The following is an 11,949-nucleotide window of genomic DNA, read 5'->3' as shown; positions in this document are numbered from 1 at the left end:
TGCTCTTTGGAAGAAAAACTATGACCAACCTAGACAGCATATTAAAAAGCAGACACATTACTTTGCCAACAAAGGTCCATCTAGTCAAATCTATGGTTTTTCCAGTAGTCATGTATGGATATGAGCATTGGACTTCAAAGATAACTGAGTGATGAAGAATTGATGCTTTTGAACTGTGGTGTTGGAGAAGACTCTTGAGAGTCCCTTGGACTGCAAGGAGATCAAACCAATCAATTGCAAAGGAAATTGGTCCTGAATATTGATTGGAAGGACTGATGCTGAAAGTCATTACTTTGGCCACCTGATGCAAAGAACTGACTCATTGGAAAAGACCCTGATGCTGGTAAAGATTGAAAGTGGGAGGAGAATGGGATGACAGAGGATGAGATGGTTGGATGGCATCACTGACTCAATGGACTTGAGTTTAAGCTAGCTCCAGGAATTGGTGATGGATAGGGAAGCCTGGCATGGTGCAGTCCAGGGGTCGCAAAGAGTTGGACACAACTGAGCGACTGAATTGAACTGAACTGAATATTCTTGCATCTTAAAAGATGAGTAGGTATCAGTTAATCCAAGGCAATTGGGAGTAGACCATTCCAAGTAGAGGTGACAACTAGAGCCAGGAGCCATCCACAAAAAATGGGGGGTGGGGAGGTATGAAAATCCCAGAAGTTCATTGTTTCTGGGAGGTGACTATGAAGCAAAGAAGCTGATGTGATAAATTAACCTGTAAAGGTAAACAGAAATAGGATTCTGGATGGCCTTTTTTGCTGCATTAAGTCCTAGGATTTTGTGTTGGTGTAGAGAAACAGGAGAGATCATAGTATAGTGAGTAAAAACACTCTCAGGCTGCCTGGATTTGAAACTCAACTCTGATCTTTACTCACTATCTGAGTTAAACTTTTTTTATATTTATACAGTAGAAAGATCACTCTGGCTGTCTGTATGGAGGATGATTTGGGATAGAATAGGACAAGAATGGGGAGGAAACAATAGGGGTTTAGTTTGTCCCCTCAAGAGCTCCTGTTGACATTTGCTGGATATTTTTGAGGTATAGTTTTCTGTAATGATTTTAATGAAATCACATACTTTAGAGATGGATTTTGTGAAGATTCAATTAAATTAAACCTTCCCATTTTGTTTTTCCTAAGAATGCCCGTGCGATGAACTTACTGGGAAGTCAAACTCTGGAGCTTTCAGAAACTTGCATTTCATAGCTAAACTTTGAGAGTACAGTCCTCAGAGTACAGTTTAAAACTCAGTTTCTGAGAAGGTGCCCTGAGAGAAGGAAGCTGTTGCCCAGAATAAAACTGAAAATAGCACAGTTTATTTCTAGTATGGATTCGAGGCTAACAGTTTATCTTCTGATAGATTCCATCTTACTCTAAAAACTCAGGTTACATATATTGCTGCTTCTTTTATATAGTATTTTGAATATGATTGAGGCAGTGGGTATAATGAAAGGGTCAGAAGATCTTGGCTGTGGACCTAGCTCTGCTACTTACTTAGATATGTGGTCTTAATTATTACATAGATCTCAGTTCCCTTATCTGTAACATGAGATTAATAATACCCACTGTGTTATCTTACAGGACCGTCATGAGAATCAGTTGAGATCATCTATGTGAAAGCACTTGACAAAAGGCACTTTAAAAATGAAATGATTTTTTAAAACATTTAAGAATGACTCAAAATATAATGTTATACATGTACATGTTTGTTCCTTCATTAAATGAACTCAGCAAGAATTGAAAGATATGCCAGACATGCACCTGTTATACAAGTCACCTTAGTTTGCCCATAGTTCAAAATTTATAGGTCCTCACAGGGAGACTCTGTGCTTCCAGTGAAAGCTCAGGAATTCTACCTTCAACTTTTTTCCTGCTAAAAAGTTCTTGTTAATTACTTGTTTGTTTTGAGTTCCATTCCAGAACATTATGGTTTCTCCAACTCTAACCATTAATCAATGAGGCATTGGTGCCCCCCTTTCTAGTATATCTACCTTCTGATAAACTCTAGATGAGATATACTGCATCTAAACTGGCACCTCAACAACGGCTTTGAAAAGTACCTCAGAGATCTCTGTCCTTTTAGAAGTTTGTCTCCATCCACCTCTATACTAAAGATGGACCTAAAACTAAAAAATCCTGAGTTCTGGTACAGTTTCCATGGCCAGATCCCAGGGCTGCTGGACTGGGACATGGGAAATGAGTTCTTCCTTCCTTGCACCACAGACCAGTGCCCCTTAGCTGAGCAGAACCTTGCCAAATACAGACGTCAAGTAATGGAGACTCCAAAAGTACCTCAAGAGAGAGGATCCAGTCCTGGAAAAGATCATCCTAACTCTGAACCCAACCTGTGGATGTGGGTGAATCCCAACATTGCATGCTCCCTTGACAGCCAGGAGACCCCAGAGCCCAGTAAGAAAAAGGATCTGGCACACATACTTCTTTCTCCTCAGCTACTCGCAAAAGATGAAGTATCTAACTGCTCAGAGGCCACAGTGACGCAGTCCCTGCCATCTTCCTCCAGCAAGCAATCTCCCCTACAGAAGCAGATCACCTCTTTCTCCAGTGACAAGGAACGCACAGAAGATGAGACCAAGGAAAAAAATAGCAACTCCTCTGTGACCCTCCAGTCCCCAAACAAAGGGGAGTGCTTCCAGAGCCAGAAGCTATGGCAAGGCAACAGCCAAGAGAGGAAGTCCTGGCCTCGTCCCCCCCTCAATTATAGTCACCTAATTGCTCTGGCACTTAGAAACAGCCCTCCCTGTGGCCTCAATGTGCAAGAGATCTACAGTTTCACCCAACAGCATTTCCCCTTTTTCTGGACAGCTCCATATGGGTGGAAGAATACCATCCGCCACAACCTCTGCTTCCTGGACAGCTTTGAGAAGGCGCCAGTCAGCCTTGAGGATGGGGCCAGTGCAAGGCCAAGGTCTGGCCTCTGGAGGCTTACTAAGGAGGGACACCGCCGCTTTCAGGAGGAGACTCGTGCCTTAGCCTCTGCTAGAAGAGAGAGTATTCAACAGTGCATGAGCCATCCGGATGTTATGACTTCCCTCTTTGACCTTTGAACAACCACTGCTCCCTTTCTGGAACACTACCACCCTTACTGTGGCTACCTATGATTGGCCCTCATTAATCCCTAAGCCCACTCTGCCTGGAGGTGCCAAGCCTGTATTTAACTACTGCTTCAAGAATGGTATTAACAAAAAAGTGAGGGGTGGATACAGAGAAGGAGGCAAAAGCTTAGAAAGTTGCGTAAGGGCAGTGGCAGTTATTCTGCATTTTGAGCACAAGGAAATCTTAGGAAAAACAGCATGGAAGTTAAGGAGAGAAGAACATATTAAATGAGAAAAGGAATTCTGTTTCCTGGAGAGTATTCTCACACACGAAAGCAAATTGTGGAGTATAAAACATCAAATTCAAGATGGAGTCAGACCTTTAAGTCTCAAATACCGTGTGAAGATATATAAGCATAAAGAGAACTGGGTTTGATGTTTGAAGCCTGAAGATTCAAATGTTCCCCTTCTACTACTCATCAGCTACATCTCCTTTTTCAGTGAACCATTTGACCCTTTAGGGCCTTTTTCCTTTTTTTGATCCTGGACTTCTCAGCCTTGTTCTGTTGCCATCCACCTTCAGTACTGAAAAATAATTCCAAGCAGATACGTTTTTAGTTTGGATATTGAAAGTCCTTGAATTGAGCTTGTATTAACCCCAAGCCTTCAGTTGTCAAACCTTTATTGTGGATGGGTGTCAAGGTCCATCTGAGATTCTGAGTTTAGTGAGAGACAGACGTATAAACAGATATTTGTAATATAAATATAATAAAATAGATGTACAAGGTTGCCATGGAAATGGGGAGATATTTTTTCCTAGGAAAGGCATTTAAAAAAATACCTTTGAGCTAGTTTTTAAGAATAAACAAGGATTTTATGGGCATATAAACTAGAGAAAAGACATTACAAAAAAATTACAGAAGCAACAGTATGAGCAAAGAAAATGCAGTGTTTGGGGGAATGGTAGGAAGTTCAGCACAGCTTAGCTATATTAGGGCCAAGAGTTGCAAGAAAGGTGGGCAAGAGGCTTTTCCTCTATTACTTAGGTGTTTGTTGTGTGGGCTATTAGGAACTAGGAGGTAAAAGTGGTGTTTACTTAAAATAAAAACAATAATAAACACTTCAGCATTTATTTTTCTAATTTCAAAATTCATTTTAATAGCATTTCCATACAAATAGCTTCCTTTATCAGATTTAAGCATTTCTTTTTGCCTTTTATATTAATATATTGTTAAAGAAATATCCAGAAGAAAATATATTACATTTTAAGTATGTATTTAGGTGCAAAACTTTCAATAATGGGAATACAAAAATGCCTGTAAAACATAAAAGCAGCAAAGTCAAGAGTTGTAGATCAGTTGAAACCTTTACATTTTTGTGATGGTCTATTATATCTCATACAAAACTATATTAAGATAGATTTCAAGCAACATTCAAACTATTTTCTTTGAAAAAATAATTGTAAATGCTACTTCTGTATCATTGCTGCTGCTGCTGCTGCTGTTGCTGCTGCTGCTGCTGCTGCTGCTGCTGCTGCTGCGTCACTTCAGTCTTCAGTCATGTCCAACTCTGTGTGACCCCATAGACAGCAGCTCACCAGGCTCCTCTGTCCCTGGGATTCTCCAGGCAAGAACACTGGAGTGGGTTGCCATTTCCTTCTCCAATCCATGAAAGTGAAAAGTGAAAGTGAAGTTGCTCAGTCGTGTCCAACTCTTTGCGACCCCATGGACTGCAGCCTACCAGGCTCCTCCATCCATGGGATTTTCCAGGCAAGAGTACTGGAGTGGGGTGCCATTGCCTTCTCCTCTGTATCATTAAGCGAAGTTAACAGAATACCTTGGAATTAATAAAATATTCTGGCTATATCAGCATTTGATTCTCTTTTTTTCAAAATTAGCACATAAGTAAAACAGCCTGTTGTGAAATTAACAAGAATCATTTTATCACAAACTCTATTTTGAATAATTTTAATATGTCTACTTCTTAATTTTTCCAAAAAATGCAGTTTCATTTGCAGAACTGAATTTAAATTTTCTCCTGTAAATTGGCATCTTTAGGCTTTGAAACACTCTATTCCATTTTTCCTGAACCTTCTTTCTGCTCTATTTGGAAAAAGCAGTGGCTGGCATGACACTTCACTTCTTCAGTTATCTTAGATGATTCAGATGAAGGCAGATCTTCCTTTGAAAGACTATCTTGCTCCTGCTTTTCCTCTTCACCACTATCATGATACTTAAAGAGACCTTCATGGTTACTGCTTTCCAGAGGTCATCCTTTTTCACTGATGCCAGCTGCAATGCTTGCACTGCTATAACTATTCTCTCCTTTAGGAGGCTTCAAAGTCAGTTCTGGGAAAGCAAGGTGACATTCACCATTCACCACATAAATGAAAACTTTATTAATGTCAATAGGTGCTTTGGTATTTATCATATCTGGCATATAGTTAATACAGATATTAGTTCCCTTTTGTTTGCTTGCCACTTCTTTCTTACTGAGTTTGTGGGGTTTTCTTTTTTCTGTATTTATTTGAACCCAAACTTTCAGGCTAAGCAGAATGAGAAAAATACATGGATGGCACAGGGTTATATTAATTTATTTATGTCATAATCCCTTGATCCTGCACCCTGCATTTGTGGCCTCAATTTGAGAGCTATCTGAATAAGAAAGTTGATTATTTTTGGTAATGTCTACATGCTTCTTTCCTCTGCTATTCTTTGAAGAGATTTCACCCTCTTCATCTTTAAACACAGTGTGAGGATTTCTATCAAACATATGTATCAAATCTCCCTTTCTCTAATTCTTCAAGAACTCACAGTTCTTCTGTATCAGTAGGCAAACTATCTTTTAACTGTTATCCTTTCTGCTAAATATGCTTCAAAATTGGAGAGAGGATTGGAGAGAGGGTCAGTTTGAAGGATGCTAGTAATCAATTTTCCCCAACTCCTGTGTCACTTTTAGAATCATTTTCTGGAAAAGATTTCACCTGCCCGTCACCAATTTCAGGAAATTGTTTGAAATAGAAATTCATATTTTCTTGATATAACTCTTGCCTAGCATTTTTTTTTTTTTTACTGATACTGAATCAAGCGTATAGCTTGCTTTGTAGAGCACTTATACTTTATTTAAAAGTGCAAGTTACTTCAGTAGCAGAGACACATCTTCTTGCCGTAAAAGCAAGAGGACAAAATGGTATGGTAGCATTGTAAAATCAGTCTTAAATATGGGATCTTTTTCAAACAACATCAAAATTACCTAATAGGATGTTCTGCCAAAGCTGGATTCTTTCTGCAGATTTGAGGAGTTCCATTTTCAGATGTCTCCTCTGGGTAAGTGACAGAGGTGGCAAAGACAGCTACAGGGGCCAAAAGGCTGATGATAGCAGGTTCCAGGACCACGGTCAGGAATGACAACACTGCGGGATTCAGGGTCAGCAACAAGACTGGGACAGGGGAGCAGCACGGATGCAGGGTTCAACAGGGAAGGTAGGGACAGAGAGGGGTTCATTGTGGGCAGGGCTGAGTTCAGGCTCAAAGGCTCCAGCTTCCTAGTCCTTGGGAGTAATGTGAGCAATTTTGCTGAAGGAAAAGAGCAAGGTGGGGCTGCTCAGCCACCCGCGTGGTGAAGCCTGGGGCAGTAACTAAAGTTTTCTAGAAGACTTGGATGAGTTCCTTAACCTCAGAACCAATGACTGTAGTTGGCACCTTCTTCTGGCTCCACTCAGAAGAAGGCTGAGGTGACTTTTGTGCATTTCTAGTCATTGAATTTTATACTAGCAGTAATAGTCGCACCTGTGCCACTGTCAGTATTACCTCTAAGGTCACACACTACATTTACGGAGGAGCTTTTGAAAATCGAGGATAACAAATACACATTTAAAACTTGGAACTCAGTTTATCAGCCTCCCTACTGCCATATTATCACCGCCCCCAGCATCACTAGCCTCTGTGACTATAAGAAGAAAAAGCAAATGGCCACACCCACTTTAGGATGAAATGCTCTAAAATGACCAAATAAATCATGGAATCAGTTGTTCCCCGACCCAGTTCACTGGGAGATCATCCCCAGAAACACTGAGAAAACAGAACAGGGTTTGCCCCCTTAAAGAGATTAGTCTGGTAGGGACAGAGCTAGGTACATAATAGAAAGGAGCACATAAAGAGCCTAGATTTGGTCAACTCCACACACTATTTTACTACCATAAGCATGTTATTTCAGATCTTTCCCCTCGCTTATAAAACACACACAAAAAAATGGCTTTAGAGATTGCTATAAAGTTCCTTCTGTGAATAAGTGCCCTTTGTTTATTCTTCCTCACCATTTATAATTAATAACTGCATTACAGAAGACTAAGAACTCTGGGCTAGAGGTCAAATAGCACCACCAGTTGCTGTTCTCTCTTTGGGATATTGGGACTAAAAAGTGAAAATTAACAAACAGAAACCTCAATTAAAATAGAATTGAGAAGCCAAAAAGGGATGCTGTCACACATTAGGACCGTAACAGAGCCCAATAACAAGAAGAAACACTTTCTCTTCTTCCCTGGCAAGAGCTCAGCCAATGAGAGACTCACAACTCAGCCAATGTAAAACCACTATACTTTGAACACTTAATTGCCAACGTTGTTGTTGTTGTTCAGTGGTTAAGTCGTGTCGGACTCTGTGACCTCATGGACTGCACCACACCAGGCTTCCCTGTCCTTCACTATCTCCCTGAGTTTGCTCAGACTCATGTCCATTGAATCAGTGATGCCATCCAACCATCTTTGCCAATGAGAGACTCACAACTCAACCAATGAAAAGCCATTATATTTTGAACTCTGAATTTCTCCAGTGAACTCTCTGTTTACTGCAGCCTTCCTAACTTCCCTTTTCCCTCTTTAAAAGAGTTGTCTCCTGGTTGAAGAAAGTTTCATGTGGATGACCATGACTGCACACTCTGCATCACAATTCTTTGATGATCCCAAATAAAACCATTTTTGCTGTAGAAATAACTGTCAGTGTAATTGTTTTATGTCAGCGTTTTGGTGGCCCATACAGGGATCCAGAAAAGACTCCCGATGGCTCAGGCTGGTGAGCAAATAGATGCATTACCAACATTGAGCTCATTGTTGCTCACTGCTTCTCACCTTTACCCTGGGGTCTAAGGATGTCTTTATCCTAGATCCAAGCTTTTGACTTTTTTTCCCCCCTCATTTTGAAGCTCTCCAAGTTTTAGTTGGGATCTATTTAAAGATTTCATCTTTTCTGGTTAAGGACTTGTTCTATGAGTACTCATTTGTCACTTCAACCTGATTTTTCTTGTCTTTCCGTTTTAAAATCAGGCTCTTCCACTGGTGGTTGCTAAGGGTGAGGGTGTTTGTAGAGGGTGTTTGGAATGGGAGGTTGGGTTTAGCAGATGTAAGATTTTATATATAGAATGGGTAAGCAACAAGGTCCTACTCTATAACACAGAGAACTATATTCAATATCCTATAATAAATCCAAATGGAAAATAATGTTTAAAAAGAATGTATCTAAATATATGTATATGTATAACTGAATGATTTTGCTGTATAGAAGAAACTAACACATTGTAAATCCACTATTCTTCAATAAAAATAGTGTTTTTTTAAAAAGGCTATTCCAACTGGAACTGTCAAGGCTATGGTTTTTCCTGTGGTCATGTATGGATGTGAGAGTTGGACTGTGAAGAAGGCTGAGCACCGAAGAATTGATGCGTTTGAACTGTGGTGTTGGAGAAGAATCTTGAGAGTCCCTTGGACTACAAGGAGATCCAACCAGTCCATTCTGAAGGAGATCAACCCTGGGATTTCTTTGGAAGGAATGATGCCAAAGCTGAAGCTCCAGTACTTTGGACACCTCATGCGAAGAGTTGACTCATTGGAAAAGACTCTGATGCTGGGAGGGATTGGGGGCATGAGGAGAAGGGGACGACCCGGGATGAGATGGCTGGATGGCATCACGGACTCGATAGACGTGAGTCTGAGTGAACTCCGGGAGATGGTGATCGACAGGGAGGCCTGGCGTGCTGCGATTCATGGGGTCGCAAAGAGTCGGACAGGACTGAGCGACTGAACTGAACTGAACTGATGCTAGCTTTTGACTTGATTCACTTTGGAACAGAAGATGTTCCTCCTGGAACTGGTTAGCCTTTAGCTCATTTCTTTTTGAACAGAAACTGTTCTATTGGAATTGCACTCTCTTAAGCCTTCAGCGTGACTCTTCCAAAATTGGATTATTTCATTTCAGCTCTGCTGTGCAACCTTTGATCTGGCTCCTTAGGGGCTAGACTGTTCCCTTAGAACAAGCTGAGTATTAGGCCTGCATGCTGTGTGAACTGTTTAAGCAGTTTAAGCTATTTTAGCTGTTTGAGTTCCAAGGTGTTCAAGTTGCTTGAGCTATTGGGGCTGTTGAAAATTATTCCTTTACTCTACAAAAAATAAAAACTTGTGAGAAATGAGATCCCAGTTATCTAAATATTTTGAAGACATCCCCTTTTACAGGGGCTCTGGCTGATTTTATGTTTAAAACCATAGTCCTTTCTCATGCACATTTATAACTAAATGGACAGACCTAACCAAAGGAAATTTAGAACATGAAAGACCCAGAAAGTTGTTATGGGGAGGGAGGTGGGAGGGGGGTTCATGTTTGGGAATGCATGTAAGAATTAAAGATTTTAAAATTTAAAAAATAAAAAACTAAAATTAAAAAAAAAAAAAAAGAAAGAAAGAACATTATCGGGAGCTTGTGAAATCCCCAAACTTACTTTCCTTGAAATTGAATTGAATTGGTTAACCATATCTCTAAAGTTTCCACAATTGAATAGAATGCATATTTCAATGGTATTTTGAGGCTCCCAAACATTATCAGGAGCCAAAAATTGCCCTAGAAAATAGGATTTTAAGATTAATTGAGGTAAACAAATAGTTAAAGAAAGGTAAGATGGCTTCCAAAGCTTCATGCTCCTCTTCCCCAGCTCCTTTGTCTCATGCCCCACCTACTCTCCCCCAGCTCCTAACCCTCACCCTTCTTTCTTTCTATGTCACCTACACTTCCTCTATGCTCTTAGTTCCCTCATGCTAATTCTCTCACCAAATTTCCCTTTTTTCCTGAAACTCTCCCCCCGCTACACACACACACTTTTTATCTGAACCAATCATAACTTGTCCCTTTAAACTTAAGCCTCCTGAAGATACAAAAGCTAAATCCTTAATTTCTTATATTCCATGAGCTAAAACTGAACTGCAAAGATGCTCTCAAGTAACCAAGGATCCTTACAGATTTGCTGAGGAATTTAATATAGTCACTCAAATTTATCAGCCTGGTTTCTCTGACTTACATCTGCTAGTTCATATGCTTGTCTGGGAAAGGCAGGCCCAGTATCGGATGAAAACCAGAAATTGTGAAAATCCTGAAAGGTCTCTAGAATTACAACTGGAGACCAGGATTGGGCAATCACTTGGCAATTTTATTGGGCCATAACTAGAGCTTCTCAAAAGCCTGTTGTTTGGAATAAGTTTCCAGGTTTGAACACAAAAATCTATTTGTGACTATTATAATTGACTTCAGTTTATTTTTAAAGAAAAGTCTGGTCTTCCTTCAGATGCTGTTTCAATCCAGGTAACTTTTAACTCTGTTTATTAATATGCTAAAATGGGATCTTTCCTATCTAGTATAAAAAGACCAGGATAGAATGGAAAACTATGTCCACTCCAGATTTTGTTAATCTTGCAAACCAGCTCTATCATACTCTAGATAAGTAGGGTAAAGGAAGAAAGCCAAATTTCTTACTCTGCAAATCCATCAAAGAATCCAAAATAAACCAAAATCCTTCCTAGTTTCTGCTATTATTGCAAAGAGCCAAGACATTGAAAATAGATTGCTAAAATTGTAAGTGTTTTAGGCACCTTCAGCCTCTAACAGGGTTCCCAGGTGGCTCAGAGGGTAAAGAATCTGCCCACAATGAGGGAGGCACATATTCAATACCTGGGTCAGGAAGATCCCCTGGAGAAGAGAATGGCTACCCATTTCATGGATAGAGGAGCTTGACAGGTTACAGTCTATGGGGTGCAAAGAGTCAGACATGACTGAGAGACTAACACTTTCATTTTTCAGCCTCTCACCAGCTTTCCAACATTCTCCTAACTCTCAGTGATGGAGCACTGAGTCACTACAGGAGCTATTTTCAATCTTCCCTTCTCATCAACTTGGAGAAACATTTCTCCAGTTTGTGGATAAGTTTATTCCATTCCTAACTGAAACTGGAGCCATACTTTCAGTGTTCAGCCCCACTAACATAAAGCAGCTTCTGACTCACCTTTATCCATGATTTCTCTTGGAACTCTATCGAAGATTTCTTAGAGAATAACATGCCAGAATTTCCTTCTCCTGAAAGGAGAAATAATTCTAGAATTTGATGGTAATCATCAAAGCAGCCAAACAGGTAAATTAAAAGGTTTTTTGATGTATTACATGTGTTTCATCTCTGATGATACTAGAACTGATTCTGGAAACACTGACTACTTATCCATATTGAATAAGCTACCATTCCATTTATGGGGAAAATCTCCAATGATTATTGGTAAGATTCATGGCATACCTTCCATTAAGATTCAGATAGGTCCGACAAAACCTCTTCCCAAGATTAATCAATACCCTATAAAGTAGGGCGGTCCTAAAATGGCAGAGGAATAGGACAGGGAGATCACTTTCTCTCCCACAAATTCATCAAAAGAACATTTGAACACTGAGTAAATTCCACAGAACAACTTCTGAATGCTGGCAGAGGACATCAGGCACCCAGAAAAGCAGCCCATTATCTTCAAAAGGAGGTTGGAAAAAATATAAGAGACAAAAAGACAAAAGAGGTAGGGATGGAGCTCCGTC

At 40.1% G+C, this 11,949-nt stretch overlaps 1 protein-coding gene across 1 annotated transcript; it reads left to right on the top strand.

The window, feature by feature from the left end:
• The first annotated feature begins 2,125 nt into the window (after positions 1-2,125).
• Positions 2,126-3,076, top strand: FOXR2 (forkhead box R2). Its single transcript, XM_070289590.1, has one exon. It carries the CDS (start codon positions 2,126-2,128, stop codon positions 3,074-3,076), a length of 951 nt encoding a protein of 316 aa, XP_070145691.1.
• Positions 3,077-11,949: the final 8,873 nt, after the last annotated feature.

Source organism: Ovis canadensis, chromosome X (assembly GCF_042477335.2).
Source record: "Ovis canadensis isolate MfBH-ARS-UI-01 breed Bighorn chromosome X, ARS-UI_OviCan_v2, whole genome shotgun sequence".
Lineage (NCBI taxonomy): Eukaryota > Metazoa > Chordata > Mammalia > Artiodactyla > Bovidae > Ovis > Ovis canadensis.
The sequence above is the reverse complement of the archived record's forward strand: the minus strand, read 5'-3'. Positions and strand labels throughout refer to the sequence as shown.

Excerpts from the sequence above, each read along its gene's own strand:
- FOXR2 (XM_070289590.1), top strand. The coding sequence starts at position 2,126 with ATGGACCTAAAACTAAAAAATCCTGAGTTCTGGTACAGTTTCCATGGC.